This window comes from Mauremys reevesii, linkage group 6 (genome assembly GCF_016161935.1).
Source record: "Mauremys reevesii isolate NIE-2019 linkage group 6, ASM1616193v1, whole genome shotgun sequence".
Lineage (NCBI taxonomy): Eukaryota > Metazoa > Chordata > Testudines > Geoemydidae > Mauremys > Mauremys reevesii.
The window spans coordinates 11944013-11967094 of record NC_052628.1 but is presented as its reverse complement, the minus strand read 5'-3'; the positions used below and the strand labels follow the sequence as shown (position 1 = coordinate 11967094).

General features: G+C 43.4%; 1 protein-coding gene across 5 annotated transcripts in view; it reads left to right on the top strand.

The window, feature by feature from the left end:
* The window catches only part of EPG5 (ectopic P-granules autophagy protein 5 homolog), an 86304-nt gene that overhangs the window by 40579 nt on the left and 22643 nt on the right, over positions 1-23082 (top strand). For all 5 annotated transcript variants that reach the window (XM_039544110.1, XM_039544109.1, XM_039544111.1 and 2 more), the window contains exons 22-30: positions 1270-1436; positions 1654-1881; positions 5376-5499; positions 6509-6653; positions 13291-13462; positions 17095-17257; positions 18593-18735; positions 20762-20918; positions 22530-22724. In XM_039544110.1, the coding sequence (XP_039400044.1) occupies positions 1270-1436; positions 1654-1881; positions 5376-5499; positions 6509-6653; positions 13291-13462; positions 17095-17257; positions 18593-18735; positions 20762-20918; positions 22530-22724 (1494 nt within the window). The remainder of the gene's footprint in view (positions 1-1269; positions 1437-1653; positions 1882-5375; positions 5500-6508; positions 6654-13290; positions 13463-17094; positions 17258-18592; positions 18736-20761; positions 20919-22529; positions 22725-23082) is intronic.

Below are 23082 nucleotides of genomic sequence, written 5' to 3'. Positions count from 1 at the left end.
CATTCCTGGCAATTTTGCTTGCACAGACACCGATGTATCTCTATAAGACCTCATTTGCTTGGTTTACAGGGAAATAAAAAAAGCTCTAAAGGATTTTCCATCTTCTTTTTTTAGTTTAACATTTTAAAACCAGCATGACAAAGGCCTGATTTTTTTAATACATTATTATTTTTAATGTATTTTTATAGTAACTCTTCTATCTGTATATGAAATACTTACAGAGCATATTTACTATGGCATCTGAACACCTCTCAATCTTCAGTGTATTTATTTCACAAGGGTGCTGTGAGGATAGGGCAATGCTATTATCTTCCTGGTACAAATGGGGAAACTGAGGCATTAAAGCAACTAAATGATTTGCCCAAGCTCACACAGGGAGTCGGGTGAATCAGGGAATTGAACTCATGTCTCTGGAGTTCCAGGCTAGTGCCCTAACCACTGTACCCTCCTTCCTTCAACTATTGCAGCGTAAATGTAATAGTGTTTACTGAGTGAGCCTTAAACCATTGGTCATAATTATTGAACTGGATAAAAAAATAGCTTATTGCTAATATGAAATCAATACAGGTGGTCTTATGTTTGTAGAGTTCAGGGCTTGGTGGACGCACCTGTATCATTCTGCTTGGCCTTCATCTCATCTGTCTTTGGAAAAGCTGATACAATTTCTTTTTAGTGAACAAATTAGCTTTCCATTCAGTACTGCTGCACTGCACTAGTTGTGCTTACATTTGCAAAACACTATTGAAAGTGCTCAGCACTTGTTACATTCATTAGTACCCTGTTGGTTTCTTGGGCCTCACAAAATATATATGGTCTGCTGCTGTCTACAGGATGTCAGGGGGATGTATGCCCCCATACAGAAATGTCATACTTGTTCTGTGGAGAAGGTCAACTTACAATTTGAATTAAATTCTATGCCCCTTATGTGGCCTTTGGTCCGCAGCAGTCCTTCCGCTGGTGCCAGCGGTATGTTTGCATGAAGATCGAAGTTATAATATGACCCTCTAATAGCAAACCAAGTGGACCAGATTGGGCCTATAGCTGAGAGTTGGGCACCTTGGCCTTAACATTACTGCAGAAGCGTGACTGTTTCATGGGTTACTGCTATCTAATAGCTGTAGTTTATTCACAGTTCCCAAACCATCCTTGCTCTGCTAATCAAAATTAAAGATGTAGGAATAAATTAGAACCTAGTCTGTTGTAGGGAACTGCAATGGAAATGGGCCTCCTAGAACACTTGTTGAAAAGACTTCTCCACTTCTTTTGCAGAAGGCCCAGGCCCAGCTGAAGCTGCCTATTGTACCTTCTCTCCAGAGACTAATGATCTACCGTTGGGCTCATCAGGCCCTTGTTACCCCTGCAGATCACCCCCTTCTGCCCCTCATCTGGCAAAAATTTTTCCTCCTTTACCTTCACCGACCAGGGCCGCAGTATGGGTGAGTTTGTTGTTCGTTAAAGGTTCTAAAATAATTAGTGGCAGGCGTTTGTGTTTCCAGTATAAATGAGATTACTAAGTGCCTTGTACAACCCCTTTTCCCTGGTGCCAAAAGCTCAGGTGAGAGCAGTATTTAGTGTCAGCCGTCTCCGTGAAGCAAAAACCAGTTTATGATGCAGAGATGTTGATTTGACATTAACAAGACTTTTGTTTTGAAGGTTACCTGTAGATGGCTGTATTGGAAGAAGATTTTTCCAGAGTCCAGCTCAGGTTAACCTATTAAGTGCAATGAAGCAGCGCTTGACAGAGGTGGCAGACTTCCACCATGCAGCTAGTAAAGCGCTTAGAGTAGAGAGTGCTGCAGATGGCAGTGAAGGCTTGTCACAAAAGGGAAACTGCTCACCAGATTACCTGACTTCACCAGAACTGCATAAAGAACTTGTCAGGTAAAGAAAGCCAGTCCTTTTTCAGTCATGGTTGACACAGCTAATTTCGCTATAGCATTTACTGAGATCCTACTGTTATTTAGTATGTACCATACACATTCTTCTTTGTGTGATTGCTCATGTCCATTCAACTTAGGTGTGTGTGCTCGTCACGTGCACTGGTGCTGGAAGTTTTTCCCTCAGCAGTATCCGTAGGGGACCGGCTCTGGCGTTCCCTGGAGTGGCATGCATATGCCACGGCATATAGGGTGCCGCCGGCCCCCTCCACCCTCAGTTCCTTTTTGCCACCAGTGATGGTGCATGGAACTGGTACTGCTTTGGCTAGAGCTGTTGCTTTTCATTCGTTCGAACTCATTTGCCTCTTGCACATTTTATTGTATATATTTCCCTCTAGTTTAGTTCAACCGATTTGTTATGGTAGAGACTTAGTAGGTCCCTAAAGGGACTTTGCCTCGGGATGGGGCATGCCCCTGTCCTCAGGCTTTAAACCCCATGATCGCTGTAAAAGGCCAAGCCTATTAGCAATCCACATAATACAGTAACTCCTCACTTAAAGTCGTCCCGGTTAACGTTGTTTTGTTGTTACCTTGCTGATCAATTAGGGATCATGCTCATTTAAAGTTGCGCAGTGCTCCTATATAATGTTGTTTGGCAGCCACCTGCTTTGTCCACTGCTTGCAGGAAGAGCAGCCCGTTGGAGCTAGCTGGTGGGGGCTTGGAACCAGGGTGGACTGGCAGCCCTCCTATCAGCTCCCTGGTCCCCTAAGTTCCCTGTGCGGCAGCCGTCCAGGAGGCTATCAATTGCCAGCATTTCAGCTGTCCCTCGCACCCACCGCCATCTGCTGTTCCCACCCTCTGCCTTGGAGCTGCTCCCGGGAGCCTCCTGCTTGCTGTGCCGAGGGGAAAGAAGGGTGCTAATGTCAGGGTGTCCCTCTCCCCTTTGCTCCTGCCCCCCACTTACCCTGTCTCCACAGAGCAGCGGGGAGGACACCACAGGTTCTCAGGATGGAGGGAGCTTGCTGGCAGCAGCTGCTGTTTCAACTTGCTGATCTGCTTAAAAGGGCAGTGTACTTAGAGTGGGGTCAGCGTACTTAAAGGGGCAATGCACATCTCTCTCTCACACCCAGGCTGTATGTCTCTCTCTCAGATATGCTGTCTCCCCTCCTTCCATTCATGCTGCCTTGTAGAGTGTGAGGCTACATTAACAACATGTTAACCCTTGAGGGCTCAGCTGAGAGCTAGTTCATCATTTAGCAGTGAGGCATTCCCGGGGAAATATCCCACCCTCAGACTCCACCACCTCAACCAAGCTTCACAATCATCATTGCTGTGTACAGTATTAAATTGTTTGTTTAAAACTTAGTGTGTGTGTGTGTGTGTGTGTGTGTCTCTCTCTCTCTCTATATATAAAAAATATAGCCTTTTTTGTCTGGCAAAAAAAATTTCCCTGGAACCTAACCCCCCTATTTACATTAATTCTTATGGGAAATTGGATTCGCTTAACATCACTTTGCTTAAAGTAGCATTTTTCAGGAACATAACTACAACGTTAAGCGAGGAGTTACTGTAGTTTACGGTGCTTGGGCGAAGGTCACATTAGTGATGAGTGCAAAATCTGCACGTCCTTTAAGCCCAGCACGAAGAGGAGTGTGACATTTGTTTGAAGGCGCTCCTGATGGAGTCTGCCTTTACCCCAGTGTCGGAGCAGCGCTTTGTTTCGGCGCCGAGCACCATGACCTTGGTGCGCAGCACCCCGCCGGTACCGTCTACCAGCCGGCACCAGTCTCCTTCCGTGGCTCCAGCCAAGAAGCCCAGGAAGATGGGGCGAAGAAGGTCTCCAGCTTCCCACAAGGGAAAGGACAAGTCTAGCGGTGGAGGTCCTCATCAGCTCCAGGTGCTGTCCATGCCAGAGGCCCTGCAAGGCAGCACAAGAAATTATGTCCCTCCCGGTGCCTCCCACTACGGCCCCTGCGGGGTCCTGGTCCTGGGGTAAACCTGCGTTGGCACCATCATAGTCTCCACCTTTCCAGCAGTGCTCCCCATGGCGGGGCACATCCCGCCAATGGTCGCCCTCTTGCAGCCAACACGCTTCTGACCGTGATAGGCAGAAGCTTCATAGCCCCATCCAGTCTCTGGAGCTCGGACAAGGGCAGAGAGGCTCGAGGTGCGGCTCGCCTGTAACCAGGCGCAGACCTCTGGAGTTGATGCCTGAAATCTCCGTGGCACCGGTACTGCTCCAGGGACAGGTCGTGGGACCGACGATACCATTATCCGGACTGTCGCCAATCCCCCAGGTGACGTCACCGCGTGTGGTTTCATCTTCATGATGCCAGGCCCCCTCTGGTTCCCGGTCCCACTCCACATCCCAGTACCGCTCGTTAAGTGTGAGGTGTAGATCACCAGCTCGGGGCCATTGCAGATCTGTCCAGCGCTGCCGGTCGCCAAGAGCCCGATCCAGATGCTCATCGAGGTCAGCCAGATCCAACTCCGGGAGGAGCGACTGGAACCAGTCAGGACAGAGCCACTCAACAGCCCCGTCCTGCTGATGCACGACCTCCCTTTTGATGGGCATGCCCTGTTCGCAGAACAGACAGACATTAAACTCCATGGCCTGAAAGATTCCTGCACGACCATAAAAACACTGGGCCTTTACGTCCCCGGCCCTGCCCACAAGTGGTTTAAGCCACAGCAGTCTTGGAGCCAGAGGAGCCACCCTCGCTAGGAGCCTCACCACAGAAGATCCGGTGACTACAAGAGGCGCCCTGGCCACCAACCCCCATCTACATCCCAGGCAGGCTCGACCCACAATAAGCAGATGGGCAAGCTCCCATTTTGAGGGTATGCCTGAGCATGACCTACCGGACTGTTCCCCGGATCCTTCCTCCCCTCTGTTTGCCAACCGCCTTTCTTCCTTCCTCCCTGCGTGGGTGTCTATAACATCGGACCGGTGGGTCCTTAATACGGTGGTGCAGGGTTACACCCTTCAGTTACTTTCTACCATGCTTCCCCCCTCTCCCCATTCCCGTCCCTCTTCAGGGACCCCTCTAATCCTTGAAAATTAACTCTCCAAAGCTCTTTCCTCCTGCTATCCCATACTTCAATCTAGGCTGACAGACCATGTTCCACACTGGAGTGTAACAGGCCCATTGAGCTGGGCTCTGATGTAACCTGCCAGTCGGTGTATATCCCCCTTTGTGTTAAATGTGTAAAGGATATTAGTTGGTTACATCTCCCAGTTACTGAGCCTGGTTCTTTAGCTCAGGTTGAAAAGACTCATTCTTTTTAGCTCCAGAGGTTCCCATTTCAATCGTTAGTGTTGATCAGAATGGTGATCATCACGAGCTGCTGTGAATACACTCTGTGTGTGCGTGCGTGTGTGTGTGTGTGTGTGCGCGCGTGTGTGTGTTCGTTCATGTGCCATTAAGGAAGAAAACACACTCTGTAGACGTCTAACTTTTTTTCTTCCCCTCTCTCCCCTCATTTTTCTCTTTTAGGCTTTTTAATGTGTTTGTTCTGTGGCTGGAGGAAGAGAGCTTTCAGAAAGGAGATGCATACATTCCGTCATTACCAAAGCAATATGATGTGTACAGACTTGCTAAGATCATGCAAAATCAGCAGGTGAAACAGAGACTTCAGTATCACTGACCAAGCAGGACTGGGTTGATTTGTGATCCAAAATTCAGTTCACTGGTTAAGAGACACTTAATAACTTCTTAAATTGTGGTGCACCCTGTGCCCTTCTAGTCTGCAGCACCATCCATTCTGCAAGCTGAGGCTCTCCAGCATGAGAGGGCTTTTTCTTAGACTCCTGTGTGCTGACCCAAACAGCCTCCCTCCGTATGTGGGCCAGAGCTCAGGCCCAGAGTTCTCGCATGCTACAACAAGAACATAGCTCTTATTCTGCACCTACTTACGCTTTTTCAAATGGCCCTGAGGACAGTCCAGAACTGGATTTTAGACAGCAAATAAAACACTTGAGCCTCAGACCTGCTCTCACTGAAATATTATGTATTATTTCCTGATCAAGCAAAAATGAGCCAGAGGGATGCTTACATTATTCTGTGCATGTGAAACCTTGCATGCCCCTATTAGTTGAGGGCTCTTTGATCAGTTATTCCTTGTGGCTGTAGTTGTGTTTTTTTCCCCCACTCATTTTGGGTATGGATAAAGTCTGGGAAATACAGGCCTTTTTTACCTGATTTCAATAACTTATGCCCTTGATGCTTAAGGAACTGCAGCTTCCTCTCCGTTTTCTACAAGCAGTTTGTTTGAGTTGTGCTTGCCCTACTGTCTTGGGGTTCAGTTTTAACTGGGCTTGGAACGGAGCCCTTTAAGCTCAGGGAGCTCATTTATAGAAGTTCCTCCCAGAGACCATCTGTTAGATTCCTTCCATGATGGTCATAAGTGCCTAGATGGGTTTATCTCTAGCTGCCGCTTTTCTTCAACTTTTTTCTTTTGGGGGCTCAGTTTTTCTGGGAAAAGTTTTTCTTTAAAATATTGGCCTGGTTTCTGCTCAATGATTGTACAATCTCCCTGGTACTGTACGTGGAGATGGGTGCACTGTATATTGTACGATGTCAGCTGTGCAAAGTGCCCTATAATAATCTGACTTTTTCTCATGCCATAGGATTTGTGGATGGAATATGTCAATATTGAACGCATACAGCATGAATTTCAGGAAGCTGTAAATCTTTGGCTCCAAGTCAAACTTGAATCCCATGCAACCCTTAGCACTTCATCAGTGCAGACAGATTTCACTAACCCTTTGTCAGGTAAGCCACAAACACGACATTGTTCAAGCTATTGCAGAAGCAACGAGTGTACGTTTAGGACTGTTGTGAAAAAAAGCTCATTTTAGCAGTAGGCTGCTTTGGGAACACGGTGGTGTTTATCATAACCAGTGGGTTAATGCAGTTCATATATTCTTTATTGAAGTACTTTTGGCTTGCAATAGGATGACGTTTTTGTAATGCAGTTAATGGCAAAGATTTTCAGAAATAAGGGGACTACTAAATCCTCATTTAGGCACCTAAATAAGTAGCCTGTGTGACGGGTTGGATCACAGAACCCCCTTGGGGTTGCTACCCGATGTGCCAAGACTACTTCTATCCCTGCCAGCTCAGGACCCCAGCACCCTGTCTTGCTGAGCCAGACACTCCCGTCTGCTCCAACAAAGACCCAGGGTCTGAATTACTTGCCCCAAAGCTGTAGGTTTACCTGAAAGTAGCTAACAGAAGTGTTCCTGCCTTTAACACTCAGATGCCCAACTCCCAATGGGGTCTAAACCCAAATAAATCCATTTTACCCTGTATAAAGCTTATGCAGGGTAAACTCATAAATTGTTCGCCCTCTATAACACTGATAGAGAGAGAGGCACGGCTGTTTGCTCCCCCAGGTATTAATACATACTCTGAGTTAATTAATAATTAAAACGTGATTTTATTAAATACAGAAAGTAGGATTTAAGTGGTTCCAAGTAGTAACAGACAAAACAAAGTAAGTCATCAAGCAAAGTAAAAAAAATGCTCAAATCTATGTCTAATCAAACTGAATACAGATAATCTCACCCTTAGAGATGCTTCAGTAAGTTTTTTCTTCAGACTGGGCACAATTCTTTCCCCCGGTACAGCTCTTGTTCCAGCTCAGGTGGTAGCTAAGGGATTCTTCATGATGGCTCCTCTCCTCCCTTTGTTCTGTTCCACCCCTTTATATCTCCTTTGCATAAGGCGGGAATCCTTTGCCCTTCTCTGGGTTCCCACCCGCTCCTTCTCAATGGAAAGACACCAGGTTAAAGATGGATTCCTGTTCAGGTGACATGATTACATGTCACTGCACGACTTCATTGCCCACTTGCCAGCACACACACATACAGGAAAACTTACAGGTAAAACACACCCATCTGCAGACAATTGTCCTAGTTAAAGGGAGTCATCAAGATTCCAAACCACCATTAATGGCCCATACTTTACATAATTGGAATAGGCCCTCAGAGTTATATTTCATATTTCTAGTTTCAGATACAAGAGTGGTACATTTATACAAATAGGATGGTCACACTCAGTAGATTATAAGCTTTGTAATGATACCTTACAAGAGACCTTTTTCATGAAGCATATTCCATTTCCATTGTATTCACTCATTAGCATATTTTAATAAAATTATATAGACTGCAACGTCACACCTGATTATTCAAAAGTCCTGAGCCACCCAGCAGCTCCCATTGACTTCAGTTGGAAGTTACATGGATGTTGAGCACTTTTAGACCACTTATTTAAATGCCTAATTTTGGTTTTGGGGCCTGACTTTTGAAAATCTTGGCTCCATGTGGCTTTGCAGAAGTATATCTAAAGGCAAGAATGATCTAAGATATATCTTAAGGTGAGTATTAATTCCAAGATTATGACCTTACATGTTCACAAACAATTTGAATGTGATTTCATCTAGTGTGCATCACTTTTATCGGGTAATTTGAGGAGACACTGTCAGTTTTGCAGTGTGCATTTTATCTCTTTATCATTTTGCAAAATCAATGAATTTCTGTGTTTCCCTAAGTATAAGTGCTCAAAATATTATAGGTGAGGTTGCTAGCACTGCCTAATATTAAGGTTGCCCAAAATGTGCCATTATAAGACTCCATTTGTGTATAACTTTGCCAGACTTTGGCCATTTGGGTTTAGCATTTGATATCTGCCTCTGGCTGAATTGGTTTGGGAAAATTTCAGCCAAAATGTTTTCAGGTGTTTCTGAAAACAAGGCTATTAAAAATAAATTGTGTTGACCATGTTAAAAAATTCTGGTGATTTTTCCTTAGACAAGCTGAAGTACCCCCATGCTGTGGAGCAGGGATTTGAAATTTGGGAGCTGGTGGCCTTTGAATCAGGGATGTGCCTTTTGCTGTCCCCATGAAAATCCTCCGAAATTTGGCCAAATTATAAACTTTTGAAAAATTGCAGTTTGCACATGCTCCGTAGAGTCTTGCTAGAGCTTTGCAGCTAAATTCCCTGAAGTTTCTGTCCACGCTGATCATGCTCCAGCCTGGGTCTGAAGGGATGAAGTTGGACTTTCCCTGCAGTTGTAGCTCTAGGCTGCTGTGGGCTGGGGCAGGGCACCACATCGCATCTGAGAGCAGGGAGCCTCCCTCCCCTGTGCTTTCACTGCTTCCCTTGGTGGAGCCAAGCAGCCTGAAGGAGGAAGCTCCCTGATTGGACTGCAGAGGGGACAAGAGCAGACCTGTACAGAAGACGGGAATGTATTGTGTCAAGGTGGGAAGACACTGAAACTGGAGGTGGGGGGCAGGAGGGGAGGGAAACTGGGAGTTGGGGTATGGGCAAGGCTGATGCTTGAAGATGGAATTTTTTAAACAACCTAGAAACTACACACACACAACTATGGTAAAAGAAAATATTAAGGTTGCAAAATCAAGCACTTAAACGTTAGGAGATATCAGAATTAAGGCTGTCTGTACAACCTTAACTTGGTCCACTTGTGCATATGCATTATGATACAGTCCTAATTACATGATCATATGCTGTTTATTACCCACAGGACCCCTGCCTCATTCAGTGCACATGATGGACCTGCTCTGGGAATGAATCAGGGTTGTGTAGTGAAGGCAGCTGTTGTCTGTAGGACCCCCTCTATCTTTTTTGTTGCAGAAATTGGAAAGTGTATAGTGAATGAATCAGGGGATTGTAGGAAGAGATGGAATGATTTTCACAGCTCCAGGGTTGACTGCACCTCTTCCTCCTCCGTGGTCTGTTCAAGGGCACTCCCTTTAGGTCTCAGGCCTCTAGCCATCACTTCTCTATTGTTGGCGACTTGCAATCGTCTCCCTCTAGACCTGGGATCTAGGTTTGCAGTCCCCTTGCAATTCACTGGGCTTATCTCAGCAGGTCTGACCTTAATCCAGTGCCTGCCACCCTGTTGTCTCCTAGGGGCTATGACTGTGTTACCAGGGGCTGGCCAGCTTTCACAAACCACAGTATGTATAGAACAGAAGCATTATAGAGACAACATGTCACAAAACAATAAACGGTCTACAGACATGCTAGGCTTACCAAGTATCAACCCATCATCTGCATGGAGAGCCTGTTAAGTACCCTACATTCTTCAGCAGGGTTTTGCCCTCTTGGTTACAGTCTCATGTCCATTTGAGTATCAAAAGAAGGTACCTGAGTCAATTCAGGCTGCCCCTTATACCAAAAGTTCTTTCTGCTGGGCCTCTTGAAGCAGTTTATGGAGTTCCCCTGGGGGTGAGACTTCTCTGGAGCAGTTGTTTACCTTTTGTAATTGTTACCCCCTTCTCCCCCCACTGATCTTTAGTTCCTGGAGAAAGCTCTGTACCTTCCTCCATGGAGCTAGAATACGCTCTCTAGCTCACGCAGATACATATCACGTTTATAGATACGATAGTCTGAGTATCCCATTTGCCTATGGTGCCTGGCACATAGAATTGTAGGACTGGAAGGGACCTCAAGAGACTATCTAGTCCAGTTCCCTGCATTCGAGGCAGGACTAAGTATTATCTTCTAGACCATCCCTGACAGGTGTTTGTCTAATCTGCTCTTAAAAATCTCCAATGACAGAGATTCCACACCTCCCTAGGCAATTTATTAACCATCCTGATAGGAAGTTTTTCCTAATGTCCAACCGAAACTGCATTTTCTGCAATTTAAGCCCACTGCTTCTTGTCCTTTCCTCAGAGATTAAGGAGAACAATATTTCTCCCTCCTCCTTGCCACAACCTTGTATGTACTTGAAAAATGTTATCATGTCCCCTCTCAGCCTTCTCTCCTCCAGACTAAACAAACCCAGTTTTTTCAGTCTTCCCTCCTAGGTCATGTTTTCTAGACCTTTAATAATTTTTGTTTCTCTTTTCTGGACTTTCTCCAATTTGTCCACATCTTTCCTGAAATGTGTCACCCAGAATTGGACACAATACTCTAGGTGAGGCCTAATCAGCATGGAGTAGAGCAGAAGAATTACTTCTCATGTCTTGCTTACAACACTCCTCCTAATACATCTCAGAATGATTTTTTTATTTATTTTTTGCAACAGTGCTACACTGGTAACTCATATTTAGCTTGTGCTCCACCATGACCCCCAGATCCCTTTCTCCAGTACTCCTTCCTATCCAGTCATTTCCCATTGTGTGTGTGTGCAGCTGATTGTTCCTTCCTAAATGGAGTACTTTGCATTTATCATTATTGAATTTCATCTTATTTACTTCAGACCATTTCTCCAGTTTGTCCAGATCATTTTGAATTTTAATCCTGTCCTCCAAAGCACTTGCAACCCCTCCCAGCTTAGTATCGTCTGCAGACTTTATAAGTGTACTCTCTATGCCGTTATCTAAATCATTGATGAAGATATTGAACAGAACCAGATGGAGAAATGATCCCTGCAGGACCCCACTCAGTAGGCTCTTCCAGCTTGCTGTGAACCACCAGTTATGCACCCACTTTATAGGAGCTCCATCTAGGTTGTATTTCCCTAGTTTGTTTATGAGAAGTCATGTGAGACAGTATCAAAAGCCTTACTAAAGTCAAGATATACCACATTTACCGCTTCCTCCCATCCACAAGGCTTGTTACCCAATCAAAGAAAGCTATTAGGTTGGTTTGACATGATTTGTTCTTGAAAATCCATTCTGACTGTTATTTATCACCTTATTATCTTCTAGGTGTTCTCAGTTTGCTTAATTATTTGCTTCATTAACTTCAGTACCCGGAAAGATAAGTTGACTGGTCTGTAATTCCCCAGTGTTCTGTAAATCTATGGTTCTATGTGCCAGACACGATAGTATACTAGTCTTTGAAGTGTCCCTACTCCAAAGTAGGTGTTGCATCTATCACAATGGGCTCATGGTAAAAGTGGCTGAATACCTTCCCTGGATAGCTGGATTCTATCCCTGCCTCTGCCAAGAGCTCCTGTGTGATGCTACTCAGGTCACTTAAATCAGACTTCTTGCAGGTAGCCAATAATGGTGTGTCTTTGTTTTCTGGGGGTCTTACTTGAGACATTGGGGTCTGATTTGCACAAGTGTGAGCAATCTGAGCTGAACCTGAAGCCAAAAGGAGTTGTGCTCTGAAAGTGTCAAGTGCTATATATTACTAAGTACTCTGAAAAATCAGAGCCCGGGGATCTCAAATTGGGCATCCAAAATTAGTGGACACTTTTGATCTTAATCTCCCGACCTCAGTTCCCTATTGGTAAAATGGGGATAAAAAATACCCCCTCATCTCAGTGTTGTGATAATAAAGACATTAATGTTTGTCAAGCGCTCCTATACTGTAGTGATGAGCACCATAGAAAAGCCCTTAAGGAAACTAATCTGTTTTCAGAGCAGGGTTTGAATAGTGTGCAGTAAAGAAGGACTGAAGCCCCACACTGAACAACGAGGGGGAAAACAATATTTAATTGAGCATCATCCATTTTGTGCAATGAATGAGGCAGAGGTCTTGGGGAGAAAATAGTATGTGATCATATAATTAAAGACTATATCATAATGCATGCACATCATGCACACAAGAGGCTGAGTTATTAGTTAAGAAAAAGAAGTGAGCGTTAGAGAGGTTAAAGCAACTAAAATACATTAACAGGTGAGTCCAAGTTTGTAAGTCAAAAATGATAGAAGAGATGTAGTAATCTGCTAGTTTTGTAAAAGTCTTTTCAGGATCACCCAGGGTAAATCTCTGTCACCTTGTTCAGTATTCCATCCTGCTAGAATCCAGAACAGTTCAGAGATGCATGATCATTCCCCTGGATCTGTTCTTATAGCTGTTTTCCCCAGAAAACAATCTGGCCAGTGTCTCCATCACAGCTTGGGCTTTTCCTTGTTGACTAAATGCAGACTGGGTCTGTGGATTTCCCATTGCTGAACACAATGACCCATACTTTGAAGTTAGCATGCTTCTTCATGTACAGTTCCAAGGCTCCAGTCCTGTTTGATGGGTAATCCAGTTAGAGATATACACAATGCATTTAGTTACAGCAGTCCAAACAATCTTTCATTAGTTTTCATGAAATTTACACATCAACCATCTCCTCATCTTGGCATTAATACATAATTTGATCTAGGGTTAACTAAGTACAAGGATATACATAATGTAAGATAATAGCAACCAACAGGTAAATTTGGTGTAAATGTAATTACCAGGGTATATGCCATGTAAATGTAATGTGATAACTTTCCCCTTAGTTCTATTCTAACAAGTGAATTGTCCTGTGCCTGCTATCCCACTTAACATTTCTTTGCTATTCACACACAAGTGAATTGGCCTACAGCTTTGATTTGAGCTGCTCTGGCAGCATCACAGCCAGTAGTAATCAAATTATTTGTATGGTCAGATTATATCCTACATGTTTTTTTCTTTGAGTGACAAGAATTGCCCCTCCTTTCCTTTCTAGCCAAGGAGAGAATACTGAGTAATTTGAAGAAGTATGATGCACCCAAACCCCCTCTTCCCCTTCAGCCAGTGAAACCTCCTGTGCCTGTTGTTTCCTCTGCCAGTCTAGTAAGTCAGAAGGAAGCAACACAGCTTGTGCGCATGGACCTTAACAACTTGCAGCAACATGCCAAGTAAGATTTAGCTATGTTTTTTCTGCTCTGCTGGTATGTTCAGATGACTTCTGAAGCAGCCTTCTTGTCTGTATCGTTAGCATGATTAGAAATAACGGAATTTGATTCACTATTACTGACCTATTTTGTGTTTTTCTTGTAGATTGCATCATTTAATTGATGATTTAACAAATTTAGGACCAGAACTAACCACTAGGATTTATTCTGTTCCCTGGAAAAGAGTGGAACATTAACCTCATTCTAATTAAGACATAACTTAGTCCTACTCTAGATTGTTATAGTCAGTAATTAGTTAACTAGTCCTTTTACACAAGTCATCCTACTGTGGCCATTTCTTGCAATAGAGCCGGCAAGAGGAAAATCTGGCCTCAAGTGATGGTAACTTCATACATTGTTTTTATACAGACTATTCTGTCACCATTCTCATAGCAAAATGCAGCTGAAGAACTTAGTTTTAAAAAACTGATAAATGAATAGTTTAAAAAAGTTACCCTTTTTAGCCATTAAGAAACAATCTTGACTTGATCACATTCATAAGGTGCAAGCAGAATAAATAAATATACTTATTGCATTAATAGAGCGAGTTTCACAAAGCTGAAAACAATTGAGCCAAATCAGCTGAGAGGAATAATTTAATCAGAAAAATGTGAATGGTAATTGGGAAATCATTTAAGAACACTTTACTAGACAACCAAAAAGCCACAATCTTACAGCTGAGGAAGGAGGCCATATTGGGTTTAAAAAAAAACCAAAAACAACCTACAACCCCAAAACAAAAAACTTGGTTTAAAGGGGAAGTGAAGGCAAATATTTAAAAAAGAAAGAAAGAGAAGAAATGGGAGGTTGATAGTAATGAGTATAAAGTTAGTAGTTGTAGACAACTATATGGGAAGCAAAAAACTACAAAGAGAACTATGACAAAGGACCGCAAAAAGAATTCTCTGGCTAGTAGAGTTAAGTTTAATCAGAAGGAATTTTTTTAATTTATTAGGAACAAAGAATCTTGGCAATGGTATTGGTCCATTAATAGATGGAAATAGTGGAATTATCAGTAATAATGAAGAAAAGGCAAAAGTGTTCACTAAATATTTCTATTCTGTATTTGGGGAAAAAACAGATGCAGTCTGATCATACGGTGATAACATTTGTTCATTCCACTAGTATCCCTGGAGGATGTTAAACAGAAGCTACTAAAGTTAGACATTTTAAAATCAGCAGGTCCAGATAATTTGCATCCAGTAATTTTAAGGGAACTGGCTGGACCTTTATGTTGATTTTCAATAAGTCTTAGAGCAGCAAGGAAGTTCCAGAAGGCCAGAAGAAAGCTGTTGTGACCATTTTAAAAAAAGGATAAACACAACGGCTAGGGTAATTATAGTCCTGTCAGTCTGACATCGATCCTGGGCAGGATAATGGAGCAGCTGATATGCGACTTTATTAATCAAGAACAAAATTGCTAATCCACATGGGTTTATGGAAAATAGATCCTGTCTAATATACTTTGACTTCTCGAAGGCATTTGACTTAGTACTGCATGGCATTTTGATTTAAAATAATTAGAATGATATAAAATTACAAGGCCCACATTAAATTGTAATTCTAAATGGGGAATCATCCTCAAGCAGATGTGTTTCTGGTGGGGTCCCCTGGGGATTGGGTCTTGGCCCTACGCTATTTAACATTTTTATCAATGACCTAAAAGAAAATATAAAATCATCACTGATAGTTTGCAGAGAGCACAGAAATTAGGGAATTGGTAAATAATGAAGACGACAAGTCACTGGTACAGAGCTATCTGGATCACTCGGTTAAGTGGGCACAGACAAACAATTATAGAATCATAGAACTGGAAGGGACCTCGAGAGGTCATCTAGTCCAGTCCCCTGCACTCAAGGGAAGACTAAGGATTATCTAGACCATCCCTGACAGGTGTTTGTCTAACCTGCTCTTAAAAATCCCCAATGATGGAGATTCCACAACCTCCCTAGGCAATTTATTCCAGTGCTTAACCACCCTGACAGTTAGGAAGTTTTTCCTAATGTCCAACCTAAACCTCCCTTGCTGCAATTTAAGCTCATTGCTTCTTGTCCCATCCTCAGCGGCTAAGAACAATAATTTTTCTCCCTCCTTCTTGTAACAACCTTCTATGTACTTGAAAACTGTTATCATGTCCCCTCTCAGTCTTTTCTTTTCCAGACTAAACAAACCCAATTTTTTTCAATCTTCCCTCCTAGGTCATGTTTTAATCATTTATGTTGCTCTTCTCTGGACTTTCTCCAGTTTGTCCACATCTGTCCTGAAATGTGGTGCCCAGAACTGGACACAATACTCCAGTTAAGGCCTAATCCATAGGTGTTCTAGTATGGCTAAATGTAAATGTGTACATTTGGGAACAAAGAATGTAGGCCATATTTGCAGGAAAGTGGGACTCTATCCTGGAAAGCAGTGACTCTGGAAAATTTTTGAATGTTGTGGTAGATAATTAGCTGAACATGATCTTCCGGTGTGACACTGTGGCCAGTAGAGCTAATGCAATCCTGAGATGCATAAAGAGGGGAATCTCAAATAGGAGTAGAGCCGTTATTTTACCTTTTGTTTTTAGCAGTGGTGTGATGGTTGATGGAATATGATGTCCTGTTTTGGAGCCTATAATTCAAGAAGGATGTTGATAAATTGGAGGGGATTCAGAGAAGAGCCATGAGAATGATTAAAGGATTAGAAAACATGCCACAGTGGTAGACTCAAAGAGCTCAATCTATTTGACTTAATAAAGAGAAAATTAAAGGTGATTTGATTAGTCTATAAGTATCTACATAGAGAATAAATATTTAATAATGGGCTCTTCAATCTAGCAAACAAAGGTATAACGTTTTCCCAATGGCTGAAAGTTGGAGTTAGACAATTTCAGACTGGAAGTTAGATTTTGAAGTGAGAGTAAATAACCATTAGCACAATTTACCAAGGCCATGGTGGATTCTCCCTCACTGACCATTTTTAAACCAAGATTGGCTGTTTTTCAAAAAGGTCTGCCCTAGGAATTATTTTGGGGGAAGTTCTATGGGCTGGGTTATGGAGTAAATCCGGCTAGATGATCACAATGGTCCCTTCTGTCACTGGAGTCTCTAAACCCTTTCAAAGAATTGGCATGATCATTGAGAAGAGATGCATCAAACTGCTTGAGATACAGAACAAATCCTGAAAGAATTTTTTTTTTTAAAGCAGTAACTCTCAATGGGCTTCGGTGTGTTAACTGAACCATCCAGCCTTTCTGTTTAAAGGCTATTTATATCTAGTTACAATATGTGGCCTAATTAATTTCCTGCTTGATTGTCCCAGGCTCTTTTTTTAGGTGCTATCTTTGAGTAATTTCTGATCCTCCTGGTGAAGTTACTTCCCCGTTGTTATGAATTGCTGCTTGTGAAATGTACTTCTGTTTTTATTCATTCTGTTTTTCTTTTAGTAAACTTCTGTACTGCCTGAAGTTTGGATTATTTACTATCTAGAACTATAGTTAACAACCTGTTTCCTTGTAAAACCCGTAATCCTGCAGTCATGGTAATTCTTGCTATTAAAGTTTCCAATGCCCAGCTCTGTGCTAAAGGTTTTGCTAATGTCTTGTCTCTATTTCGCAGAACTGCGGCTCGCCGGGAGACCCAGCAGGTTGCTCTTGACAGTGAAATATTGGACACCATACCCAAACTCTATATCAACAGGGAAGAACAGATTACCCGTGAGCTGAAGTGTCCGGGTACTTCAAATAAAAGCTGTCAGGGAGCAGCTCTTGTGACAGTCCAGGTTAGAAATCTAATTTCACATCCTCTATCTCAGCGGTCCCCAAACCTTTGAGGGATGCGCCCCCCCAGAGCCAGTGGGGCTGCAGCTTGGGGCAGAGGGACGAAGACGGGGGCAAAGGGGCTGAGGCTGGGGTGGGGCTAGGGCTGGGAGTGGGGCTGAGGGCAGAGCTAGGGCCAAGGCTGGGGGCGGAGCTGGGGCCGAGGCTTGGGGGTGGAGCCGCAGCTGGTCTGCGGTTTGCACCTGCAGTGAGGTGCGGCTCCGCTTCGGGCCTTGCCCCCAGCCTTGGCCCTGGGCTGGGAACGGAGCCGCGGCCAGCAGCAAGGCTGGGAGCTGATGTGGGGCCATCAGTGGAGCCGTGCCAAGGCTGGGGATGGGGCCAGGCGTGGAGCTGGGGATGTGGCTGGGGACGGGACCAGTGCAGAGCTGGAGGCGGGGAGGTCCCCGCCACACCTCTCTGGGTGTTCCTCCGCACCCCCATAGTGGGGCTCTCCGCACACCTCTATGGGGACCTCGCTCTAGCTCCATGCTTTTGGATCATTGAATTTGTATACTGAAGCCACCAAGTTGAGAGTTCTTGTACTTGGGGTAGTGCAGGACGTGCACTGTTGTACAGCTATTACATTTCACTCTAGAGGTGGTTGCATTTCCTCAACTAAAGAAATGGTCCCTATGTAAAGTTTATATTTAATCTTATTAAATTATTTTGGTGAAAGACACTCGGCAAATGTTTGTTGATGGGAATAACGGAACCAAAATGGGATGCTTATAGAAGACCTCACTGGTTGTGTAGACTGAGTTTTAGTCTATCTACTTGTTTAGGTCAGTGGTTCTCAAACTTTCGTACTGGTGACCCCTTTCACACAGCAAGCCTCTGAGTACCACCCCCCATATAAATTAAAAACACTTTTTAAATATTTAACACTATTCTAAATGCTGGAGGTGAAGCGGAGTTTGGGGTGGAGGGACAGCTCGTGACCCCCCCCATGTAATAACCTTGTGACCCCCCCCGAGGGTTCCCGACCCCAGTTTGAGAACCCCTGGTTTAAGTTTTATCCATTTGGTTATATGTATTTAAAAATACTAAATAGAGGAGCATAAATTTTGTTACTACGTGATCATTAACTATGAAAATGATCAAGATGTGTGTGCTTACGCAGTACATTCCACAGGATCAAGACATGCTCTATGCCCAAAATCAGGAAATCCTCTCTCTTCAGGGCCTTGCTGCTGGGTTCCAGTTTCTTTTCATGTTTGTTGTGAGGGGAGGGAGAATTTTAGAAAAACTTGTCTCGTAAAGGTTCTCAAATTGTAGTTAACTGGCTCTATCTCCCTTAGTTTGAAGGGAAGCATAAAAATGAAGCAGTAAGCCAGCAGCTTCACGCTCTGCGTAAAGAAGTAAAACTGCTACAAGCAGAAGCCACAAAGCCGCCTTTTCTGAGCATTGTGGAAGCAGCTGTGCATGTGGAAAACTTGATAACGTAAGTAACACAATTACTGCTATATACGGTAGTGTTTTACAATGAGAATTTGACTTTCTGTACAGCCCAAGAGAAAAGGCAAAATCTATTTTCATGCTTTTGTAATGCCCACCCATATGGGCAGGATTTGAACCCTCAAACTTACTGATTCATAACACAGACCTCTGCCACATGAACAAAAGGCGTAACTCTGTCTTTTGACAACAGTAGTAGGCTCTTCTTATCCAGCCTATCTTATCTCATAGTGTTTTGCATGTTACACTTTCATTTATTATACTCTGCACTAGTATAACCATTGCTTTCGAACTCATTTGCAAAAGCAAATGACAACACTTCCTTTGTGCAATGACATGATATACTAAATATCAGGCCACAGCAAAATTTTACAGCATTTAGATCCGCCATAAACTAAAAATAGGTGTTTATAATGTCAGTGTTTATGGACTTTCCCCAATGCGCTCAATAGTGCTTTGATAGTCAGAGCTACGATTCAGAGTTTGCCAAGGTGTAACTGATTGGAACTCAGTAAACAATTCTGTTGATGGTGCACAAAAATAGATTCCTAGATTCCCAGGCCAGAAGGGACCATTGTATTCATCTTGTCTGACCTCCTCTATAACACATGCCATAGAACTTTCCCAAAATAATTCCTAGAGCAGATCCTTTAGAAAAAGATCCAGTCTTGATTTAAAAATGGCCAGTGATAGAGAATCCACCATGACCATGGCTAAATTTGTTTCAGGGGTTAATCACTCTCGCTGTTTAAAAGTTGACACCTTATTTCCAGTCTGAACTTGTCTAGCTTCAACTTCCAGCTTTTGGCTTGTATTATAGAACTGGAAGGGACCTCGAGAGGTCCTCTAGTCCAGTCCCCTGCACTCGTGGCAGGGCTAATTATCTAGGCCATCCCTGATAGGGGTTTGTCTAACCCACTCTTAAAAATCTCCGATTCCACAACCTCCCTAGGCAATTTATTCCAGTGCTTAACCACCCTAACAGTGACAGCGTTTTTCCTAATGTCCATCCTAAACCTCACTTGCTGCAATTTAAGCCCATTGCTTCTTGTCCTATCCTCAGAGGTTAAGAAATACAATTTTTCTTCCTCCTCCTTGTAGCAACCTTTTACATACTTGAAAACTGTTATCGTGTCCCCTCTCGGTCTTCTCTTTTCCAGACTAAACAAACCCAATTTTTTTCAATCTTCCCTCCTAGGTCATGTTTTCTAGACCTTTAATCATTTTTGTTGCTCTTCTCTGGACTCTCTCCAATTTGTCCACATCCTTCCAGAAATGTGATGCCCAGAACTGGACATAATACTCCAGTTGAGGTCTAATCAGCATGGAGTGGGGTGGAAGAATTACCTCTCACGTCTTGTTCACAACACTTCTGCTAATACGTCTCAGAATGATGTTCGCTTTTTTTGCAACAGCGTTACACTGTTGACTCATATTTAGCTTGTGGTTCACTATGAACCCCAGATCGCTTTCCACAGTACTCCTTCCTAGGCAGTCATTTCCCATTTTATATATATGCAGTATACACATTTTGTATTCTACTTTTCTCTGCTAGATTGAAGAGCCTATTATCAAATGTATTCCCCATATAAGTACTTGTACACTGTGATGAAATCACCCCTTACGCTTCTCTTTGTTAAACTAAATAGATTGAGCTCCTTGCATCTATCACTTTAAGGGATATTTTCTAATCCTTTGATTATTCTTGTGCCTCTTCTCTGAACCCTTTTCAATTTACCAACATCCTCTCTATACTTTATGCTGGTTCTTCATGGCTAATGAGTAAAATGCAGTAAAATCATTTGACAATAAAGTGACTGTATCTGACTCTGATTACAAAGGTCAAGATCTAAGGTGCTACGTTTACATACGGGAGCCATTTTTCAAGGCAGAACCACTTTTAAAAAACCCTACCAAACCAAAAAGTCATATTACCAGCCATGGTAATATGGTTTTTGTTATTGGTGATAATTTGTATACAGACTAGTAGTTTTATATGCATTCTTTTGCAGAGCCTTAATAAATATCTACAAGAGGCAGCCTACATCTAACATTCAGAAAGTTGGAATTAGCTTGTTCTTTGCAGTAATAGATTTTGTGTGTGATGAAACTCAACGCCATCCACCCACAAGACAGTTCTTTACCTCCTGCATCGAGATCCTCGGCCAAGTAAGTTTATTTTGTATACGCTCTAATTCTGCATGCTTCACAATTTTTTAATCCCATTTGCCTACTAATATCTGAGGTCTAAAATAAATCCACAGATGTCTGGGAATTCATAGCTAAGTATGCCACTCATTCTTCTACCACCACATTGCATAATACCTCAGTAGTGTCACACACAAGCAGCATGAAGATTGTTGTTCTGAGATGCTTGCTAAAGATACTGCAGGCTCAATGGGAGAAGAAATTGATTGAGTTTAATAGTTAAGAAGTCTGGATCTTCAGTTTGCCCTTTGAATCCTAGGTAGCTGCACTGCTTACAAGGGCATTTTAGCATTTTGGTTCATTGCTTGACTATTTTGTTGCTTCCATGGACTCGTCCAGTCATCCGTGCCTTTGTCACCTTCAGATTAAACTATTGCAGTATGCTTGATGTAGAACAGGGATCTCAAACTCAAATGACCACAAGGGCCACATGAAGACTAGTACACTGGTCTGAGGGCCGAATCATTGACACCCCCACCCCTTCCCCACCCCCATTCCACCCCTTTCCCACCCCCATTCTAACCTCTTCCCCAAAGTCCCCACCCCAACTCTGCCCCCTCCCTACCCCATTCCAACCCTTCCTCAAATCCCTGCCTCTTCTCTGCCTCCTCCCTTGAGTGCGCAGCTCCCCGCTCGTCCCCCCGCCCTCCTGGAAAGCGCTAAGCGCTGCCAAACAGCTGTTTGGCGGCGGAAAGTGCCTGGAGGTAGGCAGAGGGGTGGGGACATGGCGCACTGTGGGGAGGGGTGGCTACGGGGGAGGGAAGCTTGGCAGCTACAGGAAATAACTCGGGGGGGCGCGGGGAGCTTGCTGGCCACAGCAAATAACTCCGCGGGCCACATGTTTGAGACCCCTGATGTAGAACACCAGTCACGAGATACTGCTGATGCAAAACATAGTTCCTACTGCTTGGTAGTGTTAACTATAGGGAGCCTATTACGCCAGTGCTCCAGAGAAGCCATTAGCAGTTCATGGTGTTTATGTTGATTTATTAAACCTCGTATAGTTTCGGTTCTAGGTACCACTTTCCCTACGCGCCACTGCCACATTTGAGATCAGCTGAAGAGTTCTTGTTTACTGTCCCTACGTTTCAAATGTATAGTGACAGGAGGAAGGGCTCTTGAATCAGGAATTAATTTCCTGTCATTGGCCCATCTGAGCCAGAATTTCTGACTTCTAGAACTGTGGTCTAACACTTTCTTGGACACTTGGGCTTTTGCTAAAGGCAGTGGTGGAACATATTTATTTTACAAATAGATTTTGGAGGAGGGTGTTTGTTACGCTTGTTTATTTGTATTACTGGGAGCCCAGATCATGGACCAGGAGAAACACAGATCTAAAAAGACAGTCCCAGCCCCAAAGAGCTCAGTTCAGTTTGTATTGCGTTTTAAGAGTACTTTTTATGTGCTCCCGGAGACAGACCTGATGGATGTATTTAAAAAGATACGCACTGGATTATCTGTTTTTGAGAGAATCCTAATCCAACTGAATTCTCCACCCTCAGAAAAGCCTGCTGTAAAGAATGAAACTACATTCTCCAGGAATTCATTAATGAAACTGACTCTCTTTTTAAGGTATTTATCAGCGGGACCAAATCTGAATGCAAATTAGTCCTCCAAACCATCCTACGGAATCGAAGACTCTGTAATCTGCTCTCTCCCTACTTCACTCCAGTTGCCTCACCTGATGAATTTGTCAATTTGTATGAAAAAGTTGTGGCGTTTCTGAGTGATGACAACAGTGATGTTGTTTTCACATTGCTGACGAAGGTAACATGCTCTGAATGCTCAGAATATAGTGTTATACGGGTTGCCTCTCAGGACTGTTTTCCAAAAGAATATGAATTCACACTAACAGAGAAAAATACATTCCTGATTTTTTTTTTTTTTAAGTAGCAGTGATGAATTACTCGTTAGGAGTATATTGCTAGTATAGCCCCGCTCTTATTGTGGCTAAGTTGAAGCAGGGCTGGAGGTGAACACTATATAATAGACTATAAAGATATCATTTCCCATCATGGGCTGCAGCAGTACACGCGTTCCAGTGCTTCCCTTTCAGCAAGTTTTACTTCAGAGCTGGGGTCAAAGGAAGGTTTGGGGTGCTTGGCTCATTCCATCCTTGATGCCT